This window comes from Apteryx mantelli, chromosome 26, assembly GCF_036417845.1.
Source record: "Apteryx mantelli isolate bAptMan1 chromosome 26, bAptMan1.hap1, whole genome shotgun sequence".
NCBI classification, from domain to species: Eukaryota; Metazoa; Chordata; class Aves; order Apterygiformes; family Apterygidae; genus Apteryx; species Apteryx mantelli.
In genome coordinates this window covers 8,774,192-8,785,475 of record NC_090003.1, presented here as the reverse complement: position 1 = coordinate 8,785,475, position 11,284 = coordinate 8,774,192, and the positions used below count along the sequence as shown (strand labels likewise).

Sequence of the window (11,284 nt, the reverse complement as noted above, 5' to 3'; positions counted from 1 at the left end):
GGTTGCCAGGGGTTCGAGGGTAAATGAACAGTACTGCCCTCACGCGGAGAAGCTTTGGCAAGGAGTCACCCCGCAAAACCAGCTCCCGTTGTACAGCATGGAGACTGCCTGTCCCACCGAGAGGCACTCTGAGGACAGGAGACACCTGCCTCCCAGTGCGTCATGCCAGTCTGCAAGCTCAGCAACTGCATATTTGAATGCCAGCCAGCTTCTCTCCTTCACTTAGTGGCAGCTCAGATTAGACCCAGCCCCACGGCACAATGCTGACAGGTAACCCAGCCCTCTCCCCTTTCCCTTCCTGCTTACTAAGGCCATCTGGAAACTCTCAGAGCCCGTTGAAACTAAATGTACCCAGAGGCCCTCTTCGGGCTACGGACTGGGTCAGATTACTGACAGAAAGACAGGGAACATAAACACACACCACGTTCTAGCCTGGCTCTTGAAGAGAAACAGAGTGCCCTGGGTATGCCAATGTAAAAATAAAACTGGGGTCCCGTCCCCTCTGCCCAGAGAGCAGGTTGCAAGCCCAAGGGCTCCGGTAAGGACAATCTGTTCCCACAGCTTGTAAAAAGCACAGGTACCCCACATCCCACCCTATGTAGACTGCTACGCATGACTCCAAGGAGCACCGGGGCCTTTGGTATATGGTGGCTCCCTGCCAGGCCTTCCCATGCAGCTCCTTTGCCCCCTCACGCTTCCTGAGGCCAGCCAGGCACCCTTGGTGTCACAGCTGATGCTGTCCGTGACCCGCTTTGGTACACGTTCTGTGGGCCTGATCACCTGGATGGGTTCCCCAGTCCTGGGGGTACGTGACCTTCACAAGCTCAGCTGCGGGCTGGCTTGCGAGGTGGCCCTCGGGGGGATAGGTGAGTGCGGAGGAGCACGGCCATGGCGGGATGGCCACCGGGAAGGAGCAGGCAGTCGCTCTCCCCGAACTCGAGCCTAGTAGAACGAGGATCTGGACCCACTGCCAGGACTGCATCCCCCCCGACCCCTTCCCCTTGCACAAGCAGTTCTCCAGAGCACACCCATAACACTGTTTATGCTTTGCCCAACAGCCCAGGTCTTCCCAGCTCAAAATTGGGTGATCCAGAAGCAGACTTTGCTACCACCCCTCAGGGGCGGTAGCACACCTCGGGGCCTGCCCTGCCTGGGCAGTCCCCGGTGAGGGGGCTCTGAGGGAGGCTGGCGCTGAGGCAGCTGATGGCCGGGAGTCAGGGAGGGTGCTGAGGAGCCTGAGGAAGGCTGGATCGAGAAGTGAGGAGCAGGGGCACCAGCACACAGGTAAGTCTGGTGGTGACGGGGCACAGCAAGAGAGGCCACCGCACCAGCCTCCCTCAGCAACGGCGCCGACGCCGCGGTGGTGGGAACAACATGGCGAGCAGCTCCCTCACGCGCCGCCGGGGAGGGGGGGATGAGAAGCCCGCGCGCGGGTCACGTGTGCTGAACGGCGGGAAGAAGGGGGCGAACTGCGCATGCCCAGCCGCCGCCGCTCTCCTTTAACACCCCTCCGCCCCCTTCACTTCCCCTCCGTCACGTGCCGCGGGAGCGGGCCCGCTGCTGCTTCAAGATGGCGGCGCGCGGCCCAGCGCCGCCAGGGGGGGCCGGGGAGGGGGGGGCGGCGGCGGCGGCTGTTGTTGAAGCTTTATTGTTCCCGCTGCCGCCCCGCGCCGTGTCCGCCGCGCCGCGCCCAATAAAGGTAACCATGGCAACGGCTCCGCGGGGCCTTCGCGGCCCGGTGCCGGCGACGCGGGCTCCGCCGAGGCCGCAGCGCGGTGCGGGCCCGGCCCGGGGGGTGCCGGGGGCGGCCGGGCTCGGGTAGGGGGTCCGATTTCCCGGAGGGGCTTCCCCCCCCCCTCCATCGCCGGTTGTCCTGCCAGCGAGCCCCGCGCCCCTCACCCCAAGCTGCGCCTGGGCCTCTCCCCCCCCCCCCCCCCGCGTTTGCAGGCCCAGCAGCGCCCGGGCTTTGCCTTCTGCCCTCCCCGCTAGGCCGCGGGTGGCTCTTCTTGCTCGGGGAGCCCTAAGCTCAGCGGTAGGCAGATGGCAACGCCACCAGCTCGCTCGTCCTAAGCTTTGCCGTCTGCGCAGCCAGCCCCCGGGCTGCCCTTTCCTGCAGCGCTGTGGTCATCCAGGCTGGGAGGCAGATTCCACTTGGGAATGTGGTGCTAAATCAACTTAGGTGCTGGGCTGTTAAGTCGAGCTGTTTGCGAGGTGTTTCATGGGTCGCCAAAAACCTGAAGAACCCCCTTCCTCATCATTTGAACCATTATCCATGCCTTTCCTGCTGAGGGGAGCAGGTTGATTGCATGGCTACTGTGATAAATATGGGCAGGGCGTTTCAAAACGTACACTAAAAAGCAAGAACGGTTCCACCAGAACTTCAGCAACTGGGAATCAGGAACCTCTCAAACCTGTTTTTCATTATATGCTTGTAGTGGCTCTTAGACTTATATGAGCACTGCATTACCCTCTTGAGCAGAAGCTGCAGAGCTCCCTGAAAGGTTTTTAAGGGTAGGGATGAGAAGGAATTGTCTCACTCTTCTATGCCTCCTGCCGCAGAGGGTTCCTCTCCTTTGTGTTGCGGCTGTTTGGCCTCCCCTTGAGCCTATTCACTGAAATGGTCTGATGGAAGACTAACCCATCAGAAGATGAACAAGCTTTTCCATTGTATCAATGAATCAGCAATCTGATCCAGTTCCTTGTGTGATCACCAATCTGACACAGGTGCTGCAGAGGAGTGAGCATGGGTGTGGAGACAGGAGCAGGGCTGCCCCTTTCAGTAGCAGCCTATTCTCACATCAGGTTAGATATTTTGGGAAATATATCGGTGAATCCTGGTCAATCAAACCCATTTCCTCCTCCCCACTACAGAGTACCTGAGCCAGGCTATAGGTAAGTCTTGGGGGTGATTTCTCTTCCTCCAGTGGAAAGGAAGGCTGCCAAGCCTAATTTATTGGACCATAGATGGCATAAGGCAGCATGGTTCTGCAGCTGTTTGGTTAAGGTGTACCAAGTGTCTTGTGTTTGCAGAGGAATTGGAGTTTCAAACACAGTCCAAGGATGCTGCAGAAACAGCTGTTGAATCATTGACCAGAATCAAGGTCTTCTCCCAGGTGACTGCCCTAGCCTCTGTGCTTCACTCATTCGTGCTTGTTTTATCTCTCTTTTCAGTGTATTTTGAGTTAACTGCCAACACATAGTGCTTAAACAAGGGGTAGAAAATGCATCTGTTTTAGCCTGGACCATAACTTTGCGTTTATATCTTCCAGGAGCTGCAGGAAGTGAGTTGGCTTCCTGGGTAAATGCTATTAGGCTTTTACATTGCTACATCCTTCCCTGGCTGTGTTTTAGAGCGGCTGCACTCCCTTCTTTTAAAGAATGGTCTGTTTGCCCTGAAGGAGTCTCAGGGCTATGGAGACAGCTGCCTGAAGCCTTGAAACAGGAGGTGGAAAGGGTGGAATTTCAGATGCCTCCTGGTATGCTCTCCGGATAGATTCAGTTCATAGATTAAATCCTCCCAAGTGCTGCCTATGGAGCCCCTGCACTTAACTTTGAATTTTGTTCTCAGTCAGGCACATGAAAGTTAGGGCTAGATGGAATAAAGGACTGAGATGTTTCAATTTCTGGAATAGTTTCCTTCCCAATTTCCTATCAGCTGTTCCAAGCCCTTCTGAGGGGTTAGTCCTTTTGACTGCTCTGGTTTTTTTTTCATTTTCCTGCCTTGTTTGGTTTCTTGGTCAGCTCAGTATGTCTCCATGGCCAGCCCTGAGGAGGAAGCTGGCTTTTAAATGCTGTCCCTCCAGTAGGGCTGAGAGTCACTTCTTTTGGTTCAGCATTTGAGAATCCCTTATTTTCTCCTGTTTTCTTCCACCATCTCTTCTTTTGCTGTGCAAGCAATTTGTGAGAGCAGGATAGCCAGCCTCATTTCAATAGATCGGCAGAGAGGGATTTGTTTTGGAAGAGTATCGTTGTATGAACCTTACTAACAGGTCTCAGGGAATAATAGGTCTGTGTTTTGGGCTGACTGTGCTTGAGCAGTGTCATTTTAAAGCTTTTTCTTTTGACCTTCAAGAAACCTTTTGATCTGAAGTTCAGGGATTTGTACATGTGCATCATGCATCATCTGCCCTTGGTTTTAGGTAGGAGTATCTTCTCCTGCACTTTACTCACTGCCAACTGGATCACAGAAGCTTTTCAAAGCAGTGTTTTTGTGCTTGGTTGTTGTTGTTGTTGTTATTTTTTAAATAGCCACTAACAAATTACAGCATGGAATCTTGTTTGATGTAAACCTACTTGAAAAGCAGGAGTTCAGAGGTCCGACTTTTATTTCCTGAGGATGTTATGGAAAGCTGCAAAACATAATTAGCACTTTCAGTGTTCTTGGGCACAGTGAGACATGGACGAACGGAGGCTGGAGCAAACTTTGGGTTTGTGTTGGTCTTCCACTGTGTCATTTTATTCTCTGATTGGGACTGCCCTGTTCCCAGAGAAATAGGCAACAATCCTTGCTTTGAATGTTAATGGAAAACTTGCTGTTAAGAATTGCAGCATGCCAGTTCTTTTTTTCAGTCTATTATAGCTCCATTCAGAGCATCAGTGCAGACTGATAGCCAAAGTGTTGCTTGTTTTCCGTGACGTGTATTCTGCTGCCTTTAAAGACTGAGGAACACTGAATATAGTCAAAGTGTTGCTTGTTTTCCTCTGTTATCTGCCTGCGCTGATGCTTTGAAGTGAAATAAAATAGATTGAAAAACAGATTGGTGTGCCCTGGCTCCTCAGACTGAATTTTACATTATCCTCAGAGTTCTGCTTGCTCTGGCCCTTCGGAGCACCCTAGAGAAAGGTAATGACCCCTCAGCCTCTTTCAGCTCTTCAAAGACTGAATTACTTTTGGTGGGAGAGGAAAGAAAATTGAATTGCAGTACATAATTTTCCGGCTTTCCAATAACCCTCTCCATAAGGTCATCATCTCAGTAACGAGAAAACAGGAAACTGGTAAATACCCGCAAAAAGTATTTAGATTCTGAGTTAAGGCTGTCGCTGTCCTTAACTCCCCCATTGGCTCAGAGCTAAAAACAGAAGGTCTCCCATTGCTTGGAGATTGCTGTAATACCCAAGGGACTGCAGGGCCAAGGAATGCAAGAGAACGAATCTCTACTCTCTGCTCCTCTGCATTTATTGATTTAGATGAGAGCTTTTTGAAAAGAGCCTTTGAATAAGTGCAAAACGAGCAGCAATGGGGTGAGCTTGTCTCATGGCCGTGGGAAGCTTTTCCGGGCTGAGACCTGAGCTTGTTCCAACGACCGGTTCAGCTTTTGGTTGCCTTGAGCAGAAAGCAAAGAGGGAACGCAGAGAGCAAGAGGCTTGATGGGGGTGCCCCCATGAGACCCCCCCCAATCAGCTATAACAAAAGTGATATTTACTTAGGACAGAGGAGTTAGATTCTTCCTCTTTGCTTATCTCTTCCCGTTCACTTTAGTTTTGCTGCCTGCTTTGTTTAAGGTTTTTAGCGCTTGCATACAAAGTGGTTTCTCCTTGCACTTTTGCACTGGGGGCCGTAGGTTGCTCTTAGTAGGCTTTGCTATCTGTCTGTGCATTGCATTTATCACTGGTACTGCACCACGCTGGGAGCAGTGTTTGGGAGCAAGGTGCTGTCAGCAGAGGGAGCACAAGACTGCGGGTTTGGGCATTTAAAAAGCCACATTATGGTGTTGCTTAAGTTCTTGGCGATGCAGCAATATATTTTTTTTTAAGCTAAGAAAAGCCTGCGCCCTGTACATCCCCAAGAAGAATTTCTGGCATGAAATGCACTTTCAAGTTGTTCACTGGGATCCTACTAATCAATGCAGAAAGTAGGTTTGGGGATCATTTTATTGATGTCAGCAGGTGTGTTGGTCAGCACCTTGTAAAAGCCCTTAATTATGGCAGTGAATGGCGCATGAGATCCTTTTGCTGATGCTGTAGTGGCATTAACATTCTTCCTGTGCTTGATGATAACAGCTTTCTAATGGTGTGAGAGTACTGTGGCAGCCTCATAACTGCAAGGGAGGGATGGTCTAATCTACTGCATCTTTGGAGCTTCTATCTCTTCAGTATCTAATTGCTAAAGTGCTCAGTCCTAAATTTCAATTATCTTTTGATGAACCTAGTGATGTGGAAGGCTTTGAATTTGTTGAGTGTGGATCGAAGTAATTATATGAATAATGAATAGAAATAATTTAATTTGGAAACTCTTTTTCAGTTATGTAGGTAGTACTGGGGTGTTCTTATTTCTTGTTTCTGTGGGGAAAAAGTGAAAAGGAAGAAATAACTGAAACTGGACTATGGACAGTGATGTTTGCTGCAGGCCTGTCGTGGTCCTCCTGTACTTGGGTTAATCTTTGCTGGTGTGGAAGTCCTCAGAGCGGGCCCAGATGGTAACTGCTGCTTTAGGGTGACAGGAGAACATTTATCAATTCATGGTTCAGTGCAGCCTTATGAATTTTAGGTGTTTTTTGAAAAGTTGGCTCAAATTGATCGACTTTATGGTCTCACTGGAAGTTGGTGGAACCTAAACTCCTAAACCACACTGGCATCTTCCCTCTAAGCCAGCAAGCTGGCAGGACCAGGTGTCAGAGGCCCCAGAAGCAGCACACCTAAATCATGTTTTACCATAAACTTGAAATTCCTAAGCAAACAAAAAAACCCACTAGTCCCATCCTTGAGCCTGGCTCCGAAGAGGATACAGAGTTAAAAAATGTCTATTCTCTTTGGCAGTGCTGGATGTTTGAGACCCTGTAATTAAAGAAATAAAATATATTTCCACAAATATATCTGATGTAATTGCTCAGAACACATATGCCAGTGCTCCAAATTGGTGTAATAAAGAAAGAGAGGTACCGCAAGGCTGCTTAGAGCTTGACTGTTTGGGGCTATGATGGGCAAATATATCTTCTGTACTCTTGCCAGGAACAGTGAGCAGAAGGCACTGCTGCTTTCAGCATGCGTCTGTGGAAGAGACTAATTTTGTGGATAAGGCGATCCATGGCAAAGTCAGCAGACTTCTCCTCTTCCCGGGCATAGATGTTTCCTGCTTGTCCTTTCGTAAGAAGAGCCACAGCTATTATTACTTAACTAACAGACCCAATTTCATTCCAGATACTGGAAGTTCTTCAGCTTCCAGGGAAGGAGTGGGTGGACTAACGCTGCTTTTACATTAAGCCTGGCAAAAGAAATGGCTTTCTTCTCCCACATACAACAGCAACTCTGCTGGCTTCAGCTTAATTATTCCTAATTTACAACAGTGTGGGAGGATAGTGGAGTGTGGGTGTGTTTAATAGGCTTGAAGCACAGGTGGCCAGTCCTGTGCATGGGTGAGAGGAGGTGGATCTGAGACTTGGAAAGTAGCAGAGGTGAGCCACAGCCTTGCCTTACCTTACCGATGTGCCTGGAGAAATGAAGTGTGCTCTGACTCCTCGGAAACAGGAGGATGAGATATCAGTAATTGCTTAGGTTTTCCTGCCTTCAGGGAAAGCGCTCTCCAACCCCATGCACTCCCTCAGAGGTATTCAGATGGAGAGCGTGACCACCTCTGCTTTGAGGTGGTATAAAGACGGTTAATGACTTTATTCTGGTTTTCTGATGATTGAAAAACAAGGTGCATAGTAAGCCACCAACAAGTTGCTCGGCCATCTGCAGCTTTGTATGAAATGATGGCTCCTGGCTCCTTCTACCTTCCTGCAGATGTGGTAGCTGCTGCTGTGCCGAAGCTTGTCCACGGGCCTCCTGCGAAGTCCAAACTCTGCATGGGTCAGCACCTTGCAGGAGCAAAGCACCAGCTTGCCCAGCATCTGCTTCCCCACCTGCAGGAATCTGCTGTGAGTTGGGATTCGCTCCTTGTTATAATCCTGCCTGTCTGCAAAGCAGTACTTCGGAGTGGTGTACGAGCATCAGCTCATTGAACCTCCTGCCCTGATGACAGGCAATATCACTGTTTCCTGTGGGAGAGGAGGAAGCTGGGTGCAGAGGTGTTAAGCAGTTGAAGGTCATGTATGTTGTGTCCATCCTGGAGCTCTTCCTTTAGCACTTATGCTGATTTGTTGCAGCACCACCGCCAGCACCAGTGTTAGGAGTCCTAGTGTGTAGACAAGGCAGTAACATCTTTATCTTGTCTAGCTTGGATAAAAAGTCTAGGTATCCTGCTGATAAAAATTCTGTTGGCAGATGCCCTATTAGTGTTCTCCCTGCTTCAACAGGAAGAAAAAGGCTAGAGAGGATCTCAGAGATGGGTTTAGGACTCTGGACTTCTGCCTCTCACTCCTGTATATTGTCTGCTCTCCCTTGTTCCCATGAATGCTCTAAAATCAGGCGTAAAGGTCCTTAAGGGCAGAGCTTGCAAACTGATGTAGCGCTCGCTCATCATAGCCATTGCAACAGAAAGTAGCAGCTTGGGCCCTGTGATTGCCCAGGTGGCTGGGGAGTTGCTCCCCTGCTAAGCTTGGAGGCACAGGGCAATTTTGTTGGCTTTCCGAGCTCTTTCTCCAAATGTTGTATTGTTTTTCAGAAGCCTGGGAGTGATTTGGGGTCCTTACAGGGCACAGCAAGGAAGATGAGGATAACATCTGATGTGGGTGCTTCCTGACATGTCAAAAATGTGTCTTCTGGGTGACTCAGTGCTGTCTCTGTCCCGTAATTAATCATCATGCAGCAGCCAAGGTCGGATGTCTGTTATTAGTTGTCTTTGCCTGCTGGTCCTCCTAGGATTTACAGCTTGGGGAAAATACGTGAATCTTACCATGTCGCTTGTAAGTCAGTGAATTAGGACTGTGGTGTGCTCAGAAAGGAAGTGCTGAAGACCCCCCGAAACTTTCACAGCTCTGGTGTCCCTGCTCATCTTAGCTGTGTTGTGGGGGGAAGCTTAACTGGTCCCAAATCATTTAGTGCTTTATAGGTCAAAACCAGCACCTCAAATTCTCTTCTGCTTTTGATAGTCTGAACAGATCCTCCTGCACTGGCGCCCCACCTGCCCTTTTAGAAACTTAGCTGCTGAATTCAGCATTAACTCTGCTTTCTGGATACAAACGAAAGTGTGGCATTGTGGTACCTGATCTGAAGAGTATTCGCACCTCTTTGAGCCCAAAGTTAGGAGACATGTCAGGGAGTCTCTTCTTTCCTTTTCACAATTTCTGGGACTTAGTATTCCTTCCCAAGCTTTTTCTCAAGTGTTTCTGTTTGGACAGTATCTAGACTCTTCAGCTCCAGTGGGGTAACTTGCTGAATTTTGAGAACATGACTTCGGAGTGGGGCTCGTTCTTGCTGTAACCACTTAATTGCGGCATAGTAAATTAGTAGGAGGTGTAAACTGGAAAGTAATGTTAGCTTATTGTTTGTTTCCATCTTGCTACTCGCTGAGCAAAGTGCTAATGGGATCCTTTGTTTCTTCTCTAGCTGGTTCTTGTGAAAACAGCGTGGACCCCAGAGCAAGCCGAGGCCGACAGACTGTAGGAGCCATGGAGCTTCCCAGTTACAGCAAGCAGTTGCTGCAGCAGCTGTACGCTCTCTGCAAAGAGCAGCAGTTTTGTGATTGCACCATCTTCATTGGGACTGTGCATTTTAGAGCGCACAAGGTTGTTCTGGCTGCTGCCAGTCTGCTTTTTAAATCCTTGTTGGATAGCACAGACACCATCTCCATAGATGCTTCGGTGGTGACCCCGGAGGAGTTTGCGCTCTTGCTGGAGATGATGTACACTGGTAAACTCCCGTTGGGGAAACACAACTTCACCAAAGTCATCTCTGTGGCAGATAGTCTGCAAATGTTTGATGTGGCTGTTAGTTGCAAAAAACTCCTCAGAGACCTCATCAGTTGTTCGACTCAGGATCAGGTAGTGAGAGATGTCTCCAGCCAGGCAGCAGACTCATCTGCAAACGATGATAAAGCTAATAATCCACCCCAAGCTGAGAAACCTCCTTCTGAAGTAAAAACAGATACCTTACTCCCTCAGAAAGCTTCCTCTTCTCCTGGCCCTGCAGAGGCAGAAATGGAAGCAGATGTTTCTGGCCAGGAACTTACCACGAATCACACTTTGGTTCATCAGGACATAATGCCAAGTGACTCCAAATCCTTCAGGGAAGAGTCAAGCTCTCATTCAGATCACCATTCCCATGCAGAGCGGGATGGCTGTGTGGAAGAGGAAGTTGCTGAGCCTCTGGAGAAGAGGGGGAGAATTGGTGATTTAGGTGAGGGATTAAAGGTCTGGACACAGCATTGCCTCATAGCGATTTGCAACTGTGTTGACTCTTATTTTCCCGTTTTGGGAGATCTTTTTATGTGGTGTGTGGGTTTTTTTGTTTGTTTTGGGGTGTGTTTATTTTTTTCAAGTCTGTCCTGGGTTGTGAGCAGCACTGAAATCTACTGCTTTTCTGTAAGGGCTTCTTCCCTTGGCACTGTGCGATATCCTCCTTTGGCATTTGGGGTTGTTTCACTCATACCGTTTTACCATACTTTTCTCACCTGTGGATGTGCTTGCATCTGACATACCGTGGAGTCTGCGTTCAGTGCAGAACATGAGGCGAATAAGACTATCTGTATAATAAGTGAACAGAGATGCCTACTAGTGCTACCTTATCCTTTAAACTCCTGTTCAGCATGGGAGGAAAACAGAGGCTGTATTGGGTTTAAAATAAATGTTCCATATATAACTAGTGTTAAAGAAACTGTTGGTTTTCCCTCCAGGCTGCACGATATCTTTAGAAGGGATTTATGAGTCACAGTTTTGCTATTATAGCCAATACACTGGTTACAAACTGATGCCTTTCAATCACATGATGCTTTCTGCGAATCCCTTCAATTAGCGGATAACTCATCTTGTTTCTCTCTCACAGCAGCAGAGAGCAAAAGCTGTAAACTGGATTTCTTTCTTCGGTATGAAAGTGTCTTCTCTGAGGCCCTTTCTGATGTCCAGACTGTGCTGAAAAGACTAGAAGAGTACCAAGAAATTGATGCCTCTCAAAGGGAGGTAGGTGTGTTTACTGGATAAATGATACACCTTTGTGGTTTGGTTTTTTTTTGGTCCACCCTGCTGAGGGCTAGAATAGTTTAGGCCCTGTTTAGAAAATCTTTTTGGGGAAACAGGTGCTCTGGTGCCATCTTTGAAGGGCAACATGTGCTCCCCTGAACAACACCCCAGAGAGAAACATCTGTAAGAGCAAGCTGCTTGTGCGTGTAGGTAAAGAAATGTATGCACATGCGCTGCCCTGAAGACATCTTCATTGCGTTCTAGGGGAGCTTCCACATTGCTTTCTCTCC

At 49.0% G+C, this 11,284-nt stretch overlaps 1 protein-coding gene across 6 annotated transcripts in view; it reads left to right on the top strand.

Annotated features, from left to right (window-relative positions):
- The first annotated feature begins 1,670 nt into the window (after positions 1-1,670).
- The window catches only part of ZBTB40 (zinc finger and BTB domain containing 40), a 41,833-nt gene continuing 32,219 nt past the window's right edge, over positions 1,671-11,284 (top strand). For 5 of the 6 annotated variants that reach the window (XM_067311099.1, XM_067311096.1, XM_067311094.1 and 2 more), the window contains exons 1-3: positions 1,671-1,699; positions 9,427-10,215; positions 10,861-10,994. In XM_067311099.1, coding sequence (XP_067167200.1) covers positions 9,489-10,215; positions 10,861-10,994 — 861 coding nt within the window. In that variant the 5' untranslated portion in view covers positions 1,671-1,699; positions 9,427-9,488. The remainder of the gene's footprint in view (positions 1,700-9,426; positions 10,216-10,860; positions 10,995-11,284) is intronic. The other variant, XM_067311095.1, reaches the window with a different exon arrangement.